Below are 21,784 nucleotides of genomic sequence, written 5' to 3' on the forward strand. Positions count from 1 at the left end.
GAGGTTCTATCCCCGCCCACTCGGTCCAATGGCGCTGGGGATCGGGTTGACGGACAGGTGAGTGGGCCATAGGGAGCGCGAGGGCTCAAAATGGCCGCCAATAGAGACAAAGGTCGGGGCGGGCAACGTTTCCTGGTTGAGGAAGGAATGGAGCTGCTGGAGCCGGGTCCAGAGTGAAGGTCTGTGGGGTGAGTCAGGCAGGGCGGCTGCTGCGTGCCTTCGGGCATTGGATGTATAATCTTATGGAGGCCCTATCATTAGGGTTCCCTTGGCAAGCTTTGCTCAGAGGAGGCTTGTCACTGCCTTCCGCTGAGGCTGAGAGAGTGGGACGCTTCCTTCAGGCCGAGAGACAGAGAGAATTGGGGGAATACTTATCAAATCTGCAGATGATACCAAATTAGGGGGAATAGCTAATACCCCAGAGGACAGGATCAAGATTCAAAATGACTTGAATAGACTAGAAAGCTGGGCCAAAGCTAACAAAATGAAATTCAACACGGAGAAATGTACGGTACTGCACTTAGGGCAGAAAAATGAAATGCACAGATATAGGATTGGGGACACCTGGCTGAATGAAACTACGTGTGAAAGGGATCTAGGAGTCCAAGTAGACCACAAGTTGAACATGAGTGAACAGTGTGATGCGGCAGCTAAAAAGGCCAATGCTATATTAGGCTGCATCAATAGAAGTATAGTGTCTAGATCAAGAGAAGTAATAGTGCCACTCTATTCTGCTCTGGTCAGGCCCCACCTGGAATATTGTGTCCAGTTCTGGGCACCACAATTCAGAAAGGACATTGAGAAACTGGAGCGTGTCCAAAGGAGGGCGACAAAAATGGTGAAGGGTCTGGAAACCATGCCCTATGAGGAACGACTTAGGGAGCTGGGGATGTTTAGCCTGGAGAAGAGAAGGTTAAGAGGTGATATGATAGCCCTGTTTAAATATTTGAAGGGATGTCATATTGAGGAGGTAGCAAGCTTGTTTTCTGCTGCTCCAGAGACTAGGACCCGGAGCAATGGATGCAAGCTGCAGGAAAAGAGATTCCACCTCAACATTAGGAGGAACTTCCTGACAGTAAGGGCTGTTCGACAGTGGAACAAACTCCCTTGGAGAGTGGTAGAGTCTCCTTCCTTAGAGGTCTTTAAACAGAAGCTGGATAGCCATCTATCGATGGGGATGCTTTGATTGAGAGTTCCTGCATGGCAGAATGGGTTTGGACTGGATGGCCCTTGGGGTCTTTTCTTACTCTACGATTCTATGAGCGTGCCTTTCCCTTGAGGCTGAGAGAGTGTGACTAAGGGAAGCTAGGCTGCCTCCCCCCCTCCCTGCTTGCTTTTATTTATTTTATTTTATTCAAGACACTCCTTCCTGGGAGAAATGCGGCATACCAAATTAATAAAGAAATGAATAAATAAGGTCACCCAGGTCCAAAACACACTGCAGGAATAATCCAGTTTGAGACCTCTTTAACTACCCTTGCTCAATGCTAGGGAATTCTGGGAACTGGAGTTTTCTGAGGCATTTAGCCTTCTCTGTCAGAGAGAGCTCTGGTGCCACAATAAACTACAATTCCTAGGATTCCATAACTGAGCCATGGCAGTTAAAGCGGTCTCAAACTGGATCATTTCTGCAATATGTTTTGGGCCTCAGTGGGTTTCCGTGGCTGAGTCAGGATTTGAACCATGCTCTCCAGAGCGGTAGTCCCAACACTCAAACCCCACTCCATCAGTGATTCCCAAACTCTGGTCTTCCAGGTGTTTTGGACTTTCCCAGAAGCCTCATCCATCTTGGTTAATGGTCTGGGATTCTGGGAGCTGAAGTCCAAAACACATTGACAGCCAGTGTTTGGGAATCACTGCACTACACTGAAGCCCTTTACTGGAGGATAAAGAAAAAAAGAATAGGTAGAATAAGGCTGAAGGAAGAAGGGGAGGCTGTATTGGGCCAGTAAAACTGCCAGAGCCTGGGTGGCAGCAGGTATTTATCAAGTGGCAGGGGGTTCCCTGGGCTCTGAGGCTTTTCCTGAATCTCTCTTTATTTCTCCCTCACAGGTAAGAGCCGCCTGATCCTTTCCCTTCCAAGACCTACCCCTTTGCAGCTATGGAGACTCTCATCCCTGTCATCAACAAGCTGCAAGAGATCTTCAACACAGTGGGAGCGGAGGTGATCCAGCTGCCCCAGATTGTAGTGGTTGGCTCCCAGGTGAGGTTCTTCTTCTGTTTCTTCCAAGGATGACCCTCCAGATGTTTGCGGGAATTGCACCTTCCGTCAGTTCTAGCTAGGATATCTGGTATAGTCAGGCCTCCATATCCACATATTATTTATCTATGCATTCAAGCATCTGCAGCTTGGAAATACAGTCATCCCTCCTTTTTCGTGTGGGATCCATTCTGGACTGCCTCGCGAAAACGGCGTTTCGCATATATGGCTTGAATATAGATGCAGGCACGTGCCCCATTCTTCTCCCTTCCATTCGTCCCTCGCGCGTAAGTGAGGGATGCGAGTCTGAAGACCGTGAGAACAGAGGGAGGACTATATATATGTTTATGGCCCTATGGAGCTGGCACGGTGTAGACAGTGGGACATGTATTGTTATACTGCCCTTTCTATACTGGTTATCATCACATTTTTATTTAGAGATATACCTGGAAGAGCTGATGAGTTTTATATATCCCATTTGCTGACAAACCAGTGTGGTCACCCCTGCGCCTTACTCACAAGTAGACAGCTGATGCACTTTTCCATGAATAGACCACTGCCGCCATCACCTCCAACTCCTGCAGCACCAGCTCACCTCACACACTAGGACTGGAGAGTGGGAGGGAAGGAAGGGGGAAAAGGCGGCCCTTATGCCAGGTTTTAAAGGGGCAAAGGAGGCAGAGCAAGTGGCAGTATGGCTGAAGTTGGTTGGAAGAGTAGGAGGGAGAAGCACAAGGCCTGGCAAGGAGCAACAGCAGCAGCAGAGGGCTGGTTCCATGGAGAAAGTGTCCAGAGCCGCAACCTTCCCCCTGTTCCTCCTCCTTGCCACTCCAAGGCACTGAGAGGCTGGCTGGCTTGGCTCCTGCAGGGCTCAGGCACCTTTGGCTGCTTTGGCACTGAGGAGGGAGCTGGTGCCTCTTGTCACAGCAGAGCTCAGCCAAGGCTCCTTAATGCAACAAAAAGGAAAGGATGGAAGCATGCGTCTCCACACCATGGGAGGCAAATCACCTCTCTCTTTCTCTCTCTGCCCTGGTGCTCACTGGTTGGCTTCTCTCTTTCTTTCTTCGGCTGCCCTTCATAAAACTCTTCAGATGCTCCCACAAGCAACAGCTGTGCTTGGGTCGCCCCTTCTGCTCCCCCCCCCCTTGTGGGAGGAGGTCTCCTCCCTCATTTGGGGTTTCACTTAGTGTAGAGCATATCACTGCACTCCCTCAGTGACACTACTGTCCATTAGTAACAATGAAAGTGGCTGGCTTTTGTGCAGCAGCAGCAATGGTCTGTTGGCATAAATATTATAACATTATTATAAAATGTAATAAAATTATCTAATTCTTTTGAAGAGCAAACTTTGTATTTTGATTCCTAATTAATCATACTCACTTTTTATAATCTGATATTAATTTTGTTTGATTTGTTTTATCTGCATATCATATTTATCTGTATGGCTGATCTGTTGATCATAATATATAAATTACAAAAAAGCAAAGCTTAATTATTGACATTTTATATAAGGGATACCATTTTACTATGCTGTTGTATTTAATGGGACTTGAGCCTCCACAAATTTTGGCATCCATGGGGGATCCTGAATCCAAATCTCAGTGAATACCAAGGGCCCATTGTATTTAGTGAGGGATCATAAGAATCTCAGATTAATGTCTGGATAACCACAAGCGGGCCATCCTTAGTTTGTTCCTTCCCCAATCACTCTTAAATCATATAGCACCATCATTTTGTTTTAGATGACTAAAGGGTGGCCCGTGAAATATATTTATAAAACTAAGAGTGGTATTGGGGATTTGCATGAAGAATGAACTTTCTCTCTTGTTAGACTACAGTGGGCCCTTGGGATCTCCTGGAGTTTGGTTCCATGACTTCTCGTGGATACCAAACTCCATGGGTATGAAAGTTACAATATATCCAGTGGTATAGTAAAATGGTATCCCTTATATAAAATGGCAAAAGTAAAAAATTGCTTTTTGGAATTATTTAAAAAAAATATTTTCAAACCATGGATGGTTGAATCTGTGGATATGGCTGGCTGACTGTACTTGGAATCACTCACTGCAATGAATTTGCCACCAATTCAGAATGGATAAAGAAAGTATTTCATCATGGAATGCATAACTGATGTATGGGGCTCACTGCTACAAGAAATGATAGTTCAGTTGAACCTCCAGGCTGTCAGGCAGTATATCTTTGAGTACAAGATGATAAACAGTAGGGGATGGCTGATACCTTCACAACTTCTTATACATTTACTAGAAATATGTGGTTGGCCACTATCAGAGATAGGATGCTAGATTAGATGAATTCTTAGCCTAAACAAGGATGGCTGTTCTTAATCCTGTGCATCAATCATTCCTAGTCTTCTTCCAGAAGTATTGGGTTGTAGCTTCTGCAATTTCTCAGTCTGGCTAACTGTTGTCAAATTGATTTTGAAGTGGGACTATTGTCTGGATTCACCTCACTGTCTCTTATCCTCACTTTGCCTCTAACACTGCCTCTCTCCACAGAGTAGCGGGAAGAGTTCGGTGCTGGAGAGCATTGTAGGCCGAGACTTCTTGCCACGGGGCTCTGGTGTTGTTACACGCCGACCCCTCATTCTGCAGCTGGTGCATGTTCCAACAATGGAGGAGAGGAGGCGGACAGCTAGTGCAGAAAGCGGTAAGGGGTGATGGTTGGGTTTGTGTTAGATATCCCAGCATGGTAAGTGTGGCTTCAGACAGTGCTGTCCTTTTCTTTCTACACATAATTTTCTAGGGTTGTATCCAAGGATGGCTTTTGTGCTTTTTATATTGTTGGTATATTTTTTGGAGTTGTGGAATTATAGATTTTGTAAGTGATTTAATGTTATTGTTTTTCATATTCATAATGAAAGAGTGTGTCCTGTTAAAAGTCTGTTAAAATTGTTGGTGAAGCCTACAGCAAGTATTTTACGAGGGCTTGATTTGGGTTTTGGCTGAGTCCTCAGGATACTAGTTGTGAATATTGGGGCTCAGCCTTGATATCTTCAGTGGAACCAAATCAAACACATAATTAAGCATGCACAGATTGCCAGTTTATCACTGAGTAAGTACAGCTGACCCACAAACATCTGGAGTTAGGGCTTCTGGATGAATAGCTTTGAAGGGCAAAATGCATGGTGTATGAGAGACAGAAAGGAAACAGAACAGGAAGTAGGGTGCCCAACCTTTCAGACAACATTTGCCAGGAGAGGTGACTGAGGTAGATTAGTGTGTGACATTTCCAGTGAGGTCTGGGGCACTGGTTCTTCTGTTTTTCAATGTTAGGGAGGTTAATGGGGCTTTTTCTCTCTCAATTTGCTCATAGCTCTGGAGAAACACTCCCCCCCCCCCCCGAATGTTAGGGAGGTTAATGGGGCTATCTCTCTCTCATAGCTTTGCTCATTTGCTCATAGCTTTGGAGAAACGCTTTTGGGCAGCAGTACCACATGTTGTGGGGTGGTGGTGGATGATAGTGATGAGATTTTTGGACACCTCGTACTTTGTCTTTCTTTGTCTGCAGGTGTCCAGGTCGATGAGTGGGCCACCTTCCTTCATTGCAAGCACAAGGTACAGACTGGGTGATGTCAAAGGCCCTCCTGGTATTCAGAGTCATAGGCAGGACAGGCAGCTGTTTTACATGCCAAAAATGAAGGCAATTCAGACTGACTTGAGGAATGCCTCTCCTGGAGGCATGCAGTTACTTGTCCCTGGATCTTGGCTCATCAAGGTCTGATGGCTGGGAGCAATTGTCTTTCTCCTGGGCTTCTGCCTGCGACATAAACAAGTGTGTATTAAAATGGCAGCAACCTTCACAGATTCTATATAAATTAATGTTGTGAAAAGCTTTTATTCTCTTGTATGCAGTGGGAATAAGAGGCAGTAGTTCAGGCAATTCTCAAGCAGGAAGAGCAGTTCTTTCCTGCAACATGTAGCAAAAAACCAAAAAACAAAAACATATTCCATAGTTGAAAATGACAGTGGAGAGATGATTTCCCATGGCCCTTTTCACCTTTGCTGCCTTGTTTCCTCATTGCTTTCAAAGCTTCTCTGATGGAGGGAGCCCCTACTGTCACTGTGGTGGAGGAAAACAAACAAACAAGGAAGGCTAGAGGCCTAGATTGAGGACATGTCTAGTCTGCCTCCTTTCCTGATAAGAGAATCCCTTCTAGTTTTCAAGGGAATTTTACTCACATGTATACGTCTTCTCCATTTTCATTGGGTTCCCTTTCACTGTTAATTTTGTTGACTTTATTGACTAAAAATGTCAATGTTTTCCTTATTATGAAAGAATATCCCTTTTGATCCTGACTGTGGATTAGGGGGAGGATTTTTTTTTAAAAAGTCCAAAATTCTGTGTATAATATAGAAATAGTCTTCCAGATGCTGTGGAGTTTTGGTTATTCCTTTCTTCTCCTGTCCCCTCTTTTGCTTCCCTTCGGTATATCACTATTTTTAGATGATGTGTGTTAGATTTCTTAATTTGTTTTGAACGCTTTGTATGGTTTTTTACATTTGTACATACTAGGAAAACAAATAAGGAATCTTTAACAGATCCAAAATCTGCTTGCAGGCTTTCAGATGCACTCCTCTCACTGTGAGAAGCCTTGCTTCTCAGTATTTAAAATGTTGTGTCCCCAAACGCTATGCCATTCTGTGCAAGCGTAGGAAGAATTCTGGCAAACTGTGGTGCTAAATATTTCTATAGCTTTGCTTCCCTCCCCTTTTGGGAAGCCTTCTTCCTAGCTGACCAAATCCTAACCATATTTACTTGAGAGTAAGTCTGTTGTTTTGAATAGGACTCACTTTGAGTCTGCATTGGTAGAGTGGAAGCTAAGTTGCTCCATGTTGACTTTTGACAATCTGGACTATTTCCTTTCATCTTTACTGCATATTTTCTTGCATCTTTGACCTTTTTTCTCCTGCTTTTGGAAGAAGGTTGTTGTTGTTTTACAGAAAATGTGGAGGACCAGGTTTTTCTGTTAGCTCAGGTTGCTAGGATGTAATCTGGAGATGCTGCATTTCTCTTAAAAAATTAATTATATTTTTGGAAAATAATGCTGAACTTTAGCTCCCATCAGTCCTCATCATTGGCTGTGCAAGCTAGGGCTGCTAGGAATTGCAGTTCAACAGCAAGTGGAGGACTATACCTTTTATATAGCTGATGTATGGCTTCTGCTGCCCAGTTTGTTCTTTGTTTCTCCTCTTCTGTTTCTTCCTTAGTGCTATGGTGAGCAATAGTGAGCTGGACTTTACATCTGACCCACAGCAGCCAGGATGCAGAGCAAGAAGAGGGCAGGGGAAGATGTAGCTGTGTTGTCCTGCAAGCTCCCCATCTTGAGAACCAGTGTGGAGTAGTGGCTTGGGTTGGACTAGGATAGGGTTCAAATGTCACGTGGGCATGAGTAGCTGGCTTTGGGCCAGTCCCTTAGTCTAAGGCACATTACAAATTTGTTGTAAAGATGAAAATGAAGAGGAGGGCCACATATACCACCTTCTAGCTCCTTGGAGGAAACTGACAACATGTAGCTGACAACAGCCCCTTCTAAGAAGCAATTAAATTGCTGTTGGGTTTTGAATCTGGCAGCCCTAATTCATTCAGTTTTTTTTCTCCACAAGACATTTACTGACTTCAGCGAGATCAGGCAGGAGATTGAGATTGAGACTGAGCGGACGACTGGGACCAATAAGGTAAGGTATCAAAATCCTGAGTGCACCATCTGTTTTGCCTGCTCTCACAGAGTTCTTCTCTCACTCTGGGGTTTGTATGTTTCTGTTTGCAGGGAATCAGCCCAGAGCCCCTGTACCTGAAGATCTACTCCCCCTATGTGCTGAACTTGACTCTTGTTGATCTGCCAGGAATCACCAAGGTAGGCAGCACTGGAAGTGGCCTCCAGCATTAAAAGAGAGACCTAGGGAGGCACTAACTGCTTTGGTAGACTTCCCAGTGAATAGCAATCAGCTGCGATGAAGCTTTTCCATCTCTTTGTGCTAATGGGCAAAATAGATGGATCATTCAGAGGAGAGATTCTGGGCCTCCACTTTCCCCCTCATCTCCTCTCTTTCCCCCTTCAATCTCTCCTCCACTCATGTTGTCTTACTGGACTAGCAAATAGCAGGTGTGGGAAGGCAGGGTAAAAGAACAAAGTGTTGAAGGGGGAAAAATCTGTGGATTTTTGATAGGGTATTGAATTAATTTACAGTAAGTTTCTTTCTTTCCATGTTAATTTTTCAAGATAGAATTTCAGCAGAAGTATTTCACTTCTGCATGAAAATATCCCATCTCATTGGGGGTGGGGGTACTGAACAATCTTTGGGTTATGCAACCTAGGATAAAGTTCTTCTCCCTCCGCCCAGTTGTGAGCTCTTTATGCCCTGTGCAAGTGGAACTACTTCCTTTATTAATGGGAATTCTGTTTTTAGTCATTTGGGCCAATTCCTGGTCAAGGAGGCAGAATTGTACCTTCAAAGGCCAGGCTGGTAGCTTTGCGTCAGCCACAGACAATTTCCAGAATTTGGGGGATACCTAAGAGAGGCAGTCAATTACCAGGGCTCCTGTAATTAGAAAGGAGCTGCAAGAAAATGAAAAGTTTTCTCCTCTGGCCTTTTTGTAAAGAAAGAATGGTAGTATTATTTTTAATAGGGTGGATCATTTGCCAGAAAATGGACAACTAATGCTACGTTTAGAAGCTATCCTTGGCTTTAACTATCTGAAAGAATTTCATCCTTTGTATAGTAAAAGAAAAACCTAAACTCCACTATGATTCCACTTGAATCTTTAACAATGCTTGTGTGTACTTTATGGTTTAAATAACTCCTAATTATTATGCTGAAATAAATTGCAATGATTTTTCAGAATTTTGTTCTGTAGCCATGAAGACTAGAATCATTATTTCTTCTTTTCTTTAAGTAAACACTAATCCTTTTGGGTTGAAGGATATTGTCTATACCAAACAGCACAGTTAGGGCCTGGCGCATTCTACCACTGCTCCTCAAACATCTACCTTTGGGCTGAAACAGGGTGTGGCATTCACCTGCATCCCATTAAAACACTGAAGAGATGGGGTGAGTGGGATGAGGCTCTGTGGGAGGAGAAAGGAGAGGCCCTGGGTTTAAGAAAAAATTTAAAGATTCAAACTTCAAAAATTAATCTTTAATTTTTTCCTTGTTCTTTGAAAACATCACATTTTACCAAATTTTCGCTTTAAGTACATGAAACTATGTATATGTAAATACATTTAGGCTGTGTGTATAATATTGTTCTTTAAAAGTATAATTTTAATTGTGCTAGTTGTTTATGTCACATCTATTGCTATTACATTCAGTGATATATGGGAGCAGAGCAGAGTAGTAGAAGACACTCTTGGAGATGTCTCATCCATAGGACGGCTATGAGACAGGGTCAACTCATGACAGGGAAGTTTACTACAACAACAACAACATTCTCTACCCTGGTTCAGTGCTTAATGTATTATGACAAAGTTACCCCTGAATTCAGGAACTGATACACAGTGCAGAGCAAAGAGTTTGGAATTGCACATGGACAAATTCAGCAGACAATGGAGGAGGCAGAGAACTGTGAATCACTACATTGTGCAGTGGACACATTCAGCAGGTGGTGTTGTGCGATGATCCAAGTCAGCCCCGTGTGTAACATGCACAAAACACACACAGTGTAATACCCACTATGCAATACTGCCCCTTTACTCCTGTGGCTGTTGTTCTTCAGGCATTGTGCTATGATGCATATGTCCACCTGTGGGTTTTTTAAAATACTGCACTAAAGTCTGTTGGGAGCCAGCATGATGTGGTGATTTGAGCATTGGACTATGACTCTGGAGACCAGGGTTTAATTCCCACTTCAACCACAAAATCACTGGGTGACCCTAGGCGAGTCACACTCTCTCAGCCTCAGAGGATAGCAAAGGCAAAACCCCTCTCAAGAAAAGAAAACCTCATGATAAGTTGGAAATGACTTGAAGGCACAACAACTACAGTAAAGTCAAGTCCTGTTGAACTGAGATCACTGTCAGTGAGCTAATCTGTATTGAAATTGGGTGGGGAACCCTCTAAGACTGAGTTGTTCTTCTGGGAGTCTTCTTCACTCTGACAGTAATTCTCACCTTTGCTTTGTTTCACAGGTGCCTGTTGGGGATCAGCCCCCTGATATTGAGGTTCAGGTTCGAGATATGATCCAGTCCTACATCTCCAACCCAAATTGCTTGATCCTGGCTGTGACTGCTGCCAACACTGACATGGCCACATCAGAGGCTCTAAAACTTGCACGAGATGTTGACCCTGACGGTATGGCCACCTGGGGATGTTGTACTATGAAGGGAGGATGTTGGAAGTCAGGTGGTAAGCGCTTGAGCCCTGTGGACCGAGTCACAGAAGACTGGAGTTAAGGTCTCTTTGCTGGAGCTATGGCCCTCTATGTGTGTTGGGACTGGAGGAGACACAGGGAGTGCAGGGGAAGATAATATATTCTCCAGTCCAACTGGAATGCTGTGTGTTTGCCAGAAAAGGTTGGCTCTGCATGGATGAGAGTGGGAGCAATGGGAGATAAAGGGAGGGAGAGAGCAAAAGTGGGATGGAGAGGCAGGCTGATAAAGGAGCAGCTTGTTCCTCCTCTTTCCCCTTTTTTTCAGCCAGTAGGGAGATTTATAATGCAATGGTGACTTTTGGCCCACCAGTTGTCTGAGACTACAACTTCTACAGCCTCTTCATTATTAGTTATACTGGCTAGTGCTGCTGAGAGTTGTAGGCCAAAACAGTGGATGGCCTTGAATTTCCCCAGCCCTGCTGTAATGGGAAGATCTTGTCTGCAGGGCGAAGGACACTGGCTGTGGTCACCAAGCTGGACTTGATGGATGCTGGGACAGATGCCATGGATGTGTTGATGGGCCGAGTTATTCCTGTCAAGCTGGGCATCATTGGGGTGGTCAACAGGTAAGTTCTGTAGGTTAGGAGAAGAGAAACAACTGGAGTCAGACATAGACACTGGAGTAGACAAGGTGTGTCTGTGTTGACAATGACACATCAGCATGGAATGTTCTTAGGTGATGCTATATATCTATTGTATGGGTTACATATACTTGGGGATGTAGAGGATGGGACCTCTTGATGTTTGGGCCTTCAGGTCCCATCAGTCTGAGTCATCACAGTCACTGGCAAATAATCATTGGAGTTCATAGGCCTAAATATTTGGAAGGAAAAAGATTATCTGATCCTGTTGTAGACTCTGACTTCACTCTTTCTTTTTGTTGGCAAATTTGCCATTGTGCCCTGTTTCTCCTACCAGGAGCCAGCATGATATCAACAGCAACAAGAGCATCAGTGAGTCCTTGCAAGATGAACAGGGTTTCTTGCAGAAGAAGTACCCATCACTCGCCAATAGAAATGGCACACGCCACCTAGCCAAAACTCTCAATAGGTGAGGAGGAGCTGAGCCTTCAATGTTGTTTCAACCTTCTAAACATATTTTCTGATTTTAAAAAAATCTAGATACAGATGTTTCTCAACTTTCATGAGGGCTAGTAGCCTCCTTTCATTTCAAAATGAAATCAGAGAACATCTTTTCAAATACTTGAACATGTTGCACATGAAGGTACAGAAAGTAATCCAACCTGTCTAGCACTAAAACCTCTGTGTTGGGATCTGTAATTAGGGTAGAAAACCCTCCCCCAAGAGAAATAAGGGTGCTGTAAAAGTAGAAATTACTTGCTAGCTCTTTCATGCCATGCTTCAGGCATGTCACACACAAAAAGAAGGAATCCCATTGTAGTTCTTTCAGCTGGAACTGCAGCTCCCCAAGGTACAGTCCATCTGGCAGGAAAAGTATGTCATCCTATGTCTTGCCCTAACCTGCTTATTAAACTATTCACCAGAGGAGATGGACAGTGTTCTGTCATTCTCTGTGAACTCAGGTTTTCCCTAGATCAAAGCACTGCTCAGCTGTGGAACCTAGACGTTGTCTTATGGCAAATTATAGAAAGCTCCCTTGTATTGTCTGAAGCTGTTGGTGTGTTCAACTAAGGACGAAACAGACCACATGCTGCAGCCTCAATCTGCCTTTTTGCTGGTTGAAAAAAGAGCAGTTTCCTTTTGCACTGGTAAATTGCCAGCTTTTACACTACCATGGTGGGAAGCCGGCTTTAAGGTATTCTGGCAGCATATGGCATATAAACGCCATGCTGCCGGAACACTTGGAAGATGGCCCCCATATAAATGGCCGGGTGGCTTGGGGCTGTACATTGTCTGCATGCCATGTGCACTAGAAGCCAGCTTTTTATGCCAGTCTGTTCCAGCCATTAGTACAGTCTATCACAGCCTTCCACAACCTGGGCCATATATAAAAGTGCAGGATGAGAACCCCCATTGGCCCAGACAGTTGGTTGGGACAATGGGAGTTGTAGTCCAAGTGTATCCAGGGATGCCAGCTTGTGGGAAACTGGTTTATTCTTGAGGGCTTGCAGTTTTTCAAGGATGTCTTAGTCCTGTTTTTAATTGTAATACTGGCACTGGAACACGGCACTCTGTGGAATCATTGAGGAACACTATGTTCTTTCTTGGGGCTATACCCTCCTTCCTTATATCTCAGTACAACCTACCTGGGAATAAAATTGAATTGCTCGTCCTTGTGCCTATGCCTGATCCTTGGCAGGAAATGTGGAATCCCAAATGTGTTCATACAACCAATAAAAATAGATGACTCCTTCTCCTCTGAATCATACCCCATTTTTTAGACCTTGTTATGTATCTTCAAGTTGACTCCAACTTATGTTAACCCTGTTATAGGTTTTTCTTGGCAAGATTTGTTCAGAAGATATTTGCCTTCATCTGAGGCTGAGAAAGTATACCTTGCCCAAGGTTACCCAGTGGGTTTTTAAGCCTGAGCGGGGATTTGGACCTTGCTCTGTCAGGGTCTCTTAACCCTCAAAACGCTGTATCTCATTGTCCCTCTTGGTCCCTCCTCTGAAAGGAGGATCCTCTCCTTGAATGGTAAGCTAGTCATGGCTGTGTGTATTGACCAAGCTACTGACTGCCTCCTTCCCAGGCTACTGATGCACCACATTCGGGACTGCCTGCCTGAGTTGAAGACCCGGGTGAATGTACTGACAGCCCAGTACCAGTCTGTGCTGCAGAGCTACGGGCAGCCCATTGAGGACAAGAATGCCACTTTGCTTCAGATCATCACTAAATTTGCCACTGAGTACTGCAACACCATTGAGGGCACAGCACGCAACATTGAGACCTCCGAGCTGTGAGTGATGGGCCTGGGGAGGGAGAGAACAGTGGAATTGAAAATGAGATTGAAGCGGTGTGTATGCATGAATATATGTGTGCTCACTAAGGTTGGCGTGATCTTTCCTGCTAGGTGTGGTGGTGCCCGGATGTGCTACATTTTCCATGAGACCTTTGGTCGTACCCTGGAGTCCATTGATCCACTGGCTGGGCTTACCATGCTGGATATCTTGACAGCCATCAGAAATGCCACAGTAAGTGACCATCATGTTGCTGGAAGACCAGTGATACCATTCCTGTATCTCAAACAAGACTGTCTAATCACCCACTGCTGTCTTCAGCCATTTTTTACCTTTCCCATCATCCCCTGTAATCTGAGAGCCAATCTGCCCCAAACAAGGTGTGGCTATGGCCTGCATAAGAAAGTTTCTGTCATATAGTGATAGAACTGTGGATCAGGAAATTTGAAACAAACTTTGACATAAACCATTAACTTAGCAGTTTTTCTGAGTGGCAAGCCACTTCCCACTCTTTTGCCAATTGCAGTATTTGGAAAATACCATGGTCTTAATTTGCAGTTCTATGAATTTAAAAGTTCTGTGTTTCATTGTCAGTTGCTCTAGAAGGGTACTTCTAGAGCTACCTGATATAGGGAACTGGCTTTTATTTTTCTCACCCAGTGTGCCAGGGAGTGGCATCATGTAGATGCCTATAGGCTACAACTGTGTCTTTCCTGGAAATTCAACTGGGACCAGCAGCCAATGGTTCAGGGAACAGCATTGATCCAGTATCTGCTACTTAGCCACTGCTGTAGAAGATGATTTTTTTTCAGGGCTAAAAAAATCACTGTGATCTCTTTTTCCAGTTTGAAAGAGTTGAGACCCATGAGACAGCCAAAACATATACATAAGTGTTTTGTGGCTTCATAGTGTCCTTTTTGTTTTCAAAATATAAACCCAAGCTGATACAGAATTGATCCCAATTTATCTCTTTGCTGCAGAAGCATAGTGGCAGCTGCCTCATCTAGCCCTACAATAAATGTTTTCTTACTTAGTGGCTATTACAGTTGGTCTTCCATATCCATGGATTCTTTATCCATGGATTCAACCATCCTTGGCTTGAAAATATTTTTAAAAAATAAATTACAAAAAGCAAACCTTGGTTTTTATCATTTTATATAAGGGATATCCTTTTACTATGCTATTATATTTAATGTGACTTGAGCATCCATGGGTTTTGGTATCCAGAGAGTCCTGGAACCAAATCCCAGTGGATACCAAGGGCCCACTGCACTCTCCTTTCCAAATTGTACAAAGATTTTTTTTTCTAAGATGCCCCTAATGATCGAGTTATCATTAGATCGAACTATCACTATTGAGTTATCATTAGAGGCATCCTCCTAGAAAAAATACTAACACATTTTTATATATTTTTAAATAACATAACTTGTACTAACATAAGTGCTTCTTTGCGGTCTCCTGCGAAATCCATAGCATTATGATAGCTAACTGGCATTACCTCTTTCTCCGCTGTCACCATCCTGGAAACTCGTCTTCCTGGTGTGGCTGCTAGAACATGTATCTTCCATTGCTGTCACAAGGGGGATTCCTTCTCCTCTGCTTCTTCTCCTGGCCATGTCAAGGTGGCCTTGCACTTCTCCTTTTAACCTGTCTATCATTTCCCCCTAAAACAGGAGTGGGCAAAATGTGGCATGTGGGTTGCCAGTGGTCCCTTGGTCCCATTTTTGTGGCTCCTGAAACCCCTAATCAGTTCTGCAAAGCTCCTCAAGGCTGCAGTATTTTTAAATAGGTATAATTTGGGGGCAGTTGTTGACTCCCAAACTATGTAGAAAACACCCCACCCCACTCCCCAAAGCACACCAGAGCCCTGTACTATCACCAAATCCCTGTTTTCCTCTGCAGTCCCTCTCAAAATGCTGACAGGAAATGACAGGGCATCCCTTCATGCCATCATTTTGAGAGGGACTGCAGAGGTAAATGGAGGTATTTGGACTTTCTGTATCAGGGTTCAGGGGCGGGTGCAACCTGCCGAGTAGTCTCAGGGGAAACTGGCTTCTGGTTCCATGCAGCTGCCCATCCATGCTTGAAGAGCTAAAACAGTTGGTGACTGTTGATGTACTTGCAGCTAGAATGGGGGGCCCTGAGAAACACCCCTATCCTCCCTCAAGCTTATGGGGCACAGGGCAATGATGACTGAGTGGGCTCAACAAGAGCAGAATGTCAATCAGAAAAGGGAAACCCAAACCTGCTTGGGAAAACTACATTGTTTGTTTGTTTGTTTGTTTATGGGATTTATATCCTGTCTTTATGATTCTATGAGTGTTCTCCCAAAATGGGACTCAGAGTATCCTGGAGGGCAAGGAATTTCCCCCAAAACTTTTTGTATATATGGTAGTTTTTTTGGGGGGGGAGGGGGGTTGATCAGGGTGAGGTTGCTTTCCTAACCCATTCTACACCATCATACTCTGGCAGGGTCCCCGTCCAGCCCTCTTTGTCCCTGAAGTCTCCTTCGAGCTGCTGGTTAAACGTCAGATCAAGCGGCTGGAAGAACCAAGCCTTCGCTGTGTGGAGTTAGTGCATGAGGAGCTGCAGCGCATCATTCAGCACTGCTCCACCTACAACACACAGGTATAGCCTCTTCATCCCTGTGCTTGGCCCTCCCTAACCCATTCCCTCTAACTTTGCTTATTGGCACGGACTACTGTATTAATAGTGCGTGGGTGAAACCTTTTGAACTTTCAAAAGGCCAATTACAGCACTTCCAGCTTCCTGCTGTTCTTCAAACTGAAGACAGAATGCTTTACATGGCATTGAATTCCATCGAGCTCAGTGGGACACCTGAACAAACAGGGGTAGAATCAGGCTATGCAATACTTTCAGTGTTTGCTTAACCAGTACTGCCAGCTCTAATGCCACCATTGCATTTCTAACAAGCTAAATGAGCTTTGCCATTTGCCATTTCTAATAACAAGCTAAATGACCTGTTTTAAAAAATTGCTGCCATTGCCAACAAGATCTTCTAGAGAAATATACAGTCTTGCTTTGCATAGGTCTTTACTTATTGTTGTGGTTGTGATTATTATCATTATATTTATTTCTACTCCGTTTTTCTTCCAAAGTTGGAACGCAAAATGGCTTACAATTTTAAAAAAATACAGTTAAAAACATACAAATGTGAACATTAAAATAGAATTAAACTAATACAGTTCTAAAACACATTACTCATTAAAAGAATAAAATACAGTTCAAAAGATAAAAGTGCTGTACTTATCTTTTGGCTAGGGAGGAATGCTTAGAAGATACTAATTGTTTGAAGAGAAAGTCTTTGCTCAAATCTGACTGTTTGTATTAACTCTTGCCCAAAGGTGAGGGAAACTTTGCATTCATGCCCTCCTTCTTCTCTGGTTTATCTCTGGTCTGGATGATTAGGTTTTATTGGGGTAGATAACTGGTCCCACTTCACTCATCTTGAAATACTCTTTCAGAATGGGTTGCCTAGATTCCTATACCTCCACATCTTTTAGAAGTTGTAATAACCACCCCAAAGGAAATTTTGCAGCCCGCCTCTGAGTTTTGTGTTTTCCTTGGCTGATTTAATTTGAGAATGTTAGCTCACAGGATACTTAACCAGTGCCAGGCCAGTTGCTGCGAGATGCTTGACAAGAGTCTTTGCAGATTGCTGGCAAGGGAGGCCCTTGCAGTCATTGTGAATTGTCTTTGCTCTGTGGAGGCTTGGAAAACTTTGGCTCTTCTAGCTGACATGTAGCTGACTGTTTCAGTGCACTTTATTGTATTTATTTTCCTAACAAAAAGGTGCATTATATAAAGTGCCATAGGCAGGTTACAACCGCCACTTACGACGCGCTCCGTGCGTGCTAGGGTTAGGAAGGGGCGTGTTAGGGTTAGGAAGAGTCGCCCCTTCCTAACCGGCCCCAACATGTGTGGAGCGTGTCGTAAATGGCGGCGGCCATCCATATAGCGTCCAGACGTGTCACGGCGGAAGTGACGCCGCGAGGGCGCGCTTCACCCCTCGCAGCGTCACTTCCGTGTTTTGAAAAGGAGCGCCATTTCGGCGCTCCTTTTTCGCTGCGCTGGGAAGCCTCGTGGTCTGGCCACTGGGGCTTCCCTCCGCAGCGAATGGCGGCGGCGGGAGAACGGCCGCTTGAAGGCGGTCTGTAACCCACCTCTGTCTTGTTTCCTCCTTCATGAGATAAGAACGGAAAGCCTCTTGCATTTTGAAATCTATATGTACACAGGCATATCTTGAAGTCTCTTTTATTGTAGTCTCTGAGCCAGTAACACATTGCCCTATATGTTTTTCCTTTATGCTAGATATATGCATACTGGCATTGCATTAAATGCAGTGAATTTTACAGTGTCTCACAGAGTTAGCTGATAATATCTGTGAGCATATCCGTTCTGTGGCCAAGAGATAGCTGTATTTTGAGTAATGTGACAGTAAAATATATTGACAGATTAACTGGTGTAACCAAGGAGAATTTCAGCTGAGGTTAATGGGAACTCATAGTGATATTAATCATGCAGATAGCATGGCACTTCGATTCCTTAATCTTGTTTCAGTTCTCTCTATTATAGATATATAATGTCTATAACCTCATGCTCTGTATATTTTGCTAATTCTATCTGGATTGAGGAACAATTGGTTATTGTAGACTTCTGTAACTCAGTATCATCACGGTATGTTGGAGAACAACCCCCATCATCACTGGCTAATGTCTACAGGGCCATGGGATGGGAACTGTAGTCTAATACATCTGGAAGGTGCCAAGTTGGGGAAGGCTGGCTGTTGGATAAATTGAAGGATTGGTTCTGTCATTCTTAACATCTGTAAGATCCTGAGTCACTTCATACCTGAGTCATTTGGAGGGGAGACTATGGAATGAGAACTTTAACACCAAGTAATAGACATTAACACAAGCTGTTGTATAAACACCTCTAGTTATTCCCAAGTGTGGGTTGATAAAAAAAATGAAATCTAATGTCCCCTTCTCTTAGGAGCTGCTGCGTTTTCCCAAGTTGCACGAGGCCATTGTGGAGGTGGTGACAGGGGTTCTTCGCCGGAGGCTACCCATCACCAATGAAATGGTAATAAAGACTGGCCGGTTATCCTCTACTAGTGGAAGATTGGAGGGAAGTTGGTTCCTGTCCCTGTATTTGGAATGACTGTCCAATTTGTGCCTTTTTTTTTGGTAGGTGCACAACCTAGTTGCAATTGAGCTGGCCTACATTAATACCAAGCACCCAGATTTCATTGACACAGCACTGGTCTCTGCCTCAGTGAGCAGTTCTAAGGTACACCCTCTCCTCAACCCAACACACAGTTTCTTCCGTCTTTGAAGCTTGCTTTCAGAGCTTTACCCCCTTCTGCTCATTCTTGCATTTCTGTTCACTTTCTTAGAGTGAACCTGTTTCAGATGGGACCCGGCGATGGAAAAGTGAAAAAGCTGAAGAACCCAACACTGATGACAGGCCTAAGGGCTCCTCCCAAACTTCAATCTATTCCAGCCCCAGTCGGTCCCACGCAGTCAACCTGCTAGACACGGTCAGCTGGGAAGAACTGGGAGGAAACGGGTGGGGAGGGAGAAGATGGGCTGGCTTCCTCGATAAGCTTTCCCCAAACTGGTATCTTCCAGGTACATTGAATTGCTAAAGAAAAACAAAACAAAACACTGTTGACAGCCTATGCTAAGTAGCTTTGTGATGACATTTATGGTAATTGTGGGCACCAGCTTTGGAAGGACCAACTGGGATTGGGGCTAGACTATTGCCTATCTTTAGGAGTGGGTGGAGTGCTGGTGTGATTATAGTTTGGTATAGTTTGAGGATTAAAGAATGATGATGAGCAGGGAAGTTGATCCACATGGTTAGGAGCTCATAGAGGCTTTTAAACCTAAGAAAGAAATACATTATTCTGTTTCCACAACTGGCTGTTGTATATCCAACACTGAAACATCCTTTGATTGCACTTGCCTGAGTTGGCAGGGGCTAGGATAAAAGTATTTCAGCACATTGGAAGCAAGACTATGGAAATGTAGGATAGCTGCTTCCAACGGCCTCCCAATTCCTCTCCCCAGCCCATGCCTGCTACACGGAAACTGAGCCAACGGGAACAGCGAGACTGTGAGGTCATCCGACGCCTTATCAAGTCTTACTTCCTTATTGTGCGTAAAAGCATCCAGGACAGGTAATTCATTTGGATTTAGGGTGGGCATATGGGTCAGATGTAAATGGCATCCATTTAGCACTCTCACACAATGCAAATTGTGTATTCTCAAGTAGAGATTAGTAAAGTTGCCCTGTGACACACACACACACACTCTGATGTTCTATCAAGATTCCAGCTAGTCTAATAAAAACTGTTGCTTGCTCTCCATCCTGCAGTGTTCCCAAAACAGTGATGCATTTCCTAGTGAACTATGTGAAGGACCACCTTCAGAGTGAACTGGTAGGCCAGCTATACAAGCCCCAGCTCCTAGACACACTCCTTACAGAGTCAGAGGATATGGCTCAGCAACGCAACGAAGCCGCCAATATGCTCAAGGTGATGGAGGGAAGTGGGGTGGACAGGACAAGTCACCCAGGCCTTGTCTGTGAGCTGTTATGGTTGAGGGGAAAAGTCTTGAATTGTTGGGGAAAGAATAAGGAGCAAACAGTTCTTTGCTGAGACAGAGATAACAGCATTAGCTGTCAAGTATTATGCAGTGCAGTGATACTGAGCTTAGTCTTTACTCCTTGAAATGGCCTGCATGTAAAAGACCTTTTTCCACAACCCATTCTGAACCTAACCTGGGACCAGAGGTAGGGAGGGTGCCTTCTTTGGAAGTTTTTCCTGAGGCAACTTGGTCAGGTTCACTGTTTTTTGTGCCCAGTAAGTAGTTTTAAAAACTGTCCAGTTCCCAGGTCTCCATGTGGATACATGCTTAACCCTTTCCTGCACTGCATTCTAATGAGTCTGTTTTGTGATCATTGTGTTTTGCTTTATCTGTTGCCTACCTTGTGTTGGACTGAAAGGTGGGGTTCTTGAACATATTTGTCATCACCCAACAAGGTCCTTTGATCTTTTGCAGGCACTTCAAAAAGCCAGCCAAACCATCTCAGAGATTCGTGAGACGCAGCTCTGGTAAGCTGCATCCAGAGCTCTGGGAAAGCCCCGCATCACTGACTACCACTTGTCCAGAGCCACGCACTCATTCATTCATTTCTACAGCACACCAAAGGTCTTTGGAGCTGTTTCCAAACAGGAGGGCCACATGTGTGGTCTGGGCTATCTCTGATTTCATCATAAGAGACAAAAAAGCGTGTCTATATTTAACTCTCTGGGCCTGACCTCTGGGAAGTACTTTGATGTCACCATTCCTGGACTGAACAGAAACCAAGCCGCCTTCTACTGCCTCATCCACTTCCCTTGCATTTCCAGGCTTGCTAGTCCATCAGTATTAAATGACGGTTTTGTCCAGTTTGAATTCCCTTTCTCCACAGTTGTATCTGGTCCATTTTTTATCCAGGGCAACTCTCCTGCAAATCTTCGTGCATTCAGTAAAAATCTGGAGTGAGGATGTTTTGTCCATATATGTGTATGTCTGCCAAGCACTAGGAACAGACACTTATGTTGACGTGGACCTGGAATATATTGGCAGTGTTACTGTTCCAAGAGTGGAGGAGGATGCACTGGCTAAGTAAGACAAATGGAAACCTTTGGATTTGGTAAAACCTGTCTGGATGGGGGAAATCCACTCTGTGTCAGAGCAGGAGCTGCTAATGCCAGAACGTGCTCACCTTGAAGCATATCCCCACTCTCACCCTTTTCATCCAAGTGTCATGTGCAATAGTGCCACGTATTTGGAGCTGCCACTCATCCAGGAAAGCAGTGGGCAATTGGGACAGAGTCTGAACAGTCCTCAAGTTTGCATGCACCTCTGAGCCATGCAGGACCCACATTGGGCCTGCACATTTCATGAAATATAATTGTGGAAGGTTATTGATATGCTTGTGCTTTTGCATTTTTTGACTATGTATATGTGTGAGGGGAGAGACCGTGCTTTCCACAGAACATCCCCAACTCTTTATGTCAGTAGAGGAAATTTAAAATTTCACTTTGGGTATCAGTGAGTTTGGTCTGCCTCTGTAAACCTTCCTGCATTTATACTTGTATGAGTGAAGAGTATAGTATGGATTAATTATACAGATTCACACAGCACGTATGGTGGGAGAAATAAATGAGTAAAAATTCTACAGGGCAGCATTCTTTAAAATAGTTTTTTTGTTCTGTTGGAATGGATTGTGCTGTTTGAGAG

At 44.2% G+C, this 21,784-nt stretch overlaps 1 protein-coding gene across 4 annotated transcripts; it reads left to right on the plus strand.

Moving 5' to 3' along the window:
- The first annotated feature begins 66 nt into the window (after window positions 1-66).
- On the plus strand, window positions 67-21,472 carry LOC121922691 (dynamin-1-like protein). 4 transcript variants are annotated; one of them, XM_042452408.1, is made up of 18 exons: window positions 67-188; window positions 2,053-2,203; window positions 4,717-4,867; window positions 5,729-5,775; window positions 7,825-7,896; window positions 7,989-8,075; window positions 10,347-10,509; window positions 11,034-11,154; window positions 11,507-11,638; window positions 13,262-13,468; window positions 13,583-13,703; window positions 15,942-16,097; window positions 18,486-18,575; window positions 18,684-18,782; window positions 18,889-19,032; window positions 19,565-19,674; window positions 19,872-20,031; window positions 20,558-21,472. In XM_042452408.1, exons 2-18 carry the CDS (start codon window positions 2,102-2,104, stop codon window positions 20,612-20,614), a joined length of 2,019 nt encoding a protein of 672 aa, XP_042308342.1. In that variant the 5' UTR covers window positions 67-188; window positions 2,053-2,101; the 3' UTR covers window positions 20,615-21,472. The 4 variants fall into 4 exon arrangements, 3 of the variants coding, with proteins under 3 accessions (XP_042308342.1, XP_042308341.1, XP_042308343.1); XM_042452407.1 differs by having other exon boundaries at window positions 73-179; XR_006102211.1 differs by lacking the exon at window positions 20,558-21,472 and having other exon boundaries at window positions 73-179; window positions 18,889-19,123; window positions 19,872-20,013.
- The last annotated feature ends 312 nt before the right edge of the window (window positions 21,473-21,784 follow it).

This window comes from Sceloporus undulatus, chromosome 2, assembly GCF_019175285.1.
Source record: "Sceloporus undulatus isolate JIND9_A2432 ecotype Alabama chromosome 2, SceUnd_v1.1, whole genome shotgun sequence".
NCBI lineage: Eukaryota > Metazoa > Chordata > Lepidosauria > Squamata > Phrynosomatidae > Sceloporus > Sceloporus undulatus.

Bases quoted from the DNA above. Each gene is read 5' to 3' on its own strand.
- LOC121922691 (XM_042452408.1), top strand. From the start codon at position 2,102: ATGGAGACTCTCATCCCTGTCATCAACAAGCTGCAAGAGATCTTCAAC. The intron at 8,076-10,346 runs GTAGGCAGCACT...TTTGTTTCACAG, and splicing joins ATCTGCCAGGAATCACCAAG to GTGCCTGTTGGGGATCAGCC. The intron at 13,469-13,582 runs GTGAGTGATGGG...CTTTCCTGCTAG, and splicing joins AACATTGAGACCTCCGAGCT to GTGTGGTGGTGCCCGGATGT.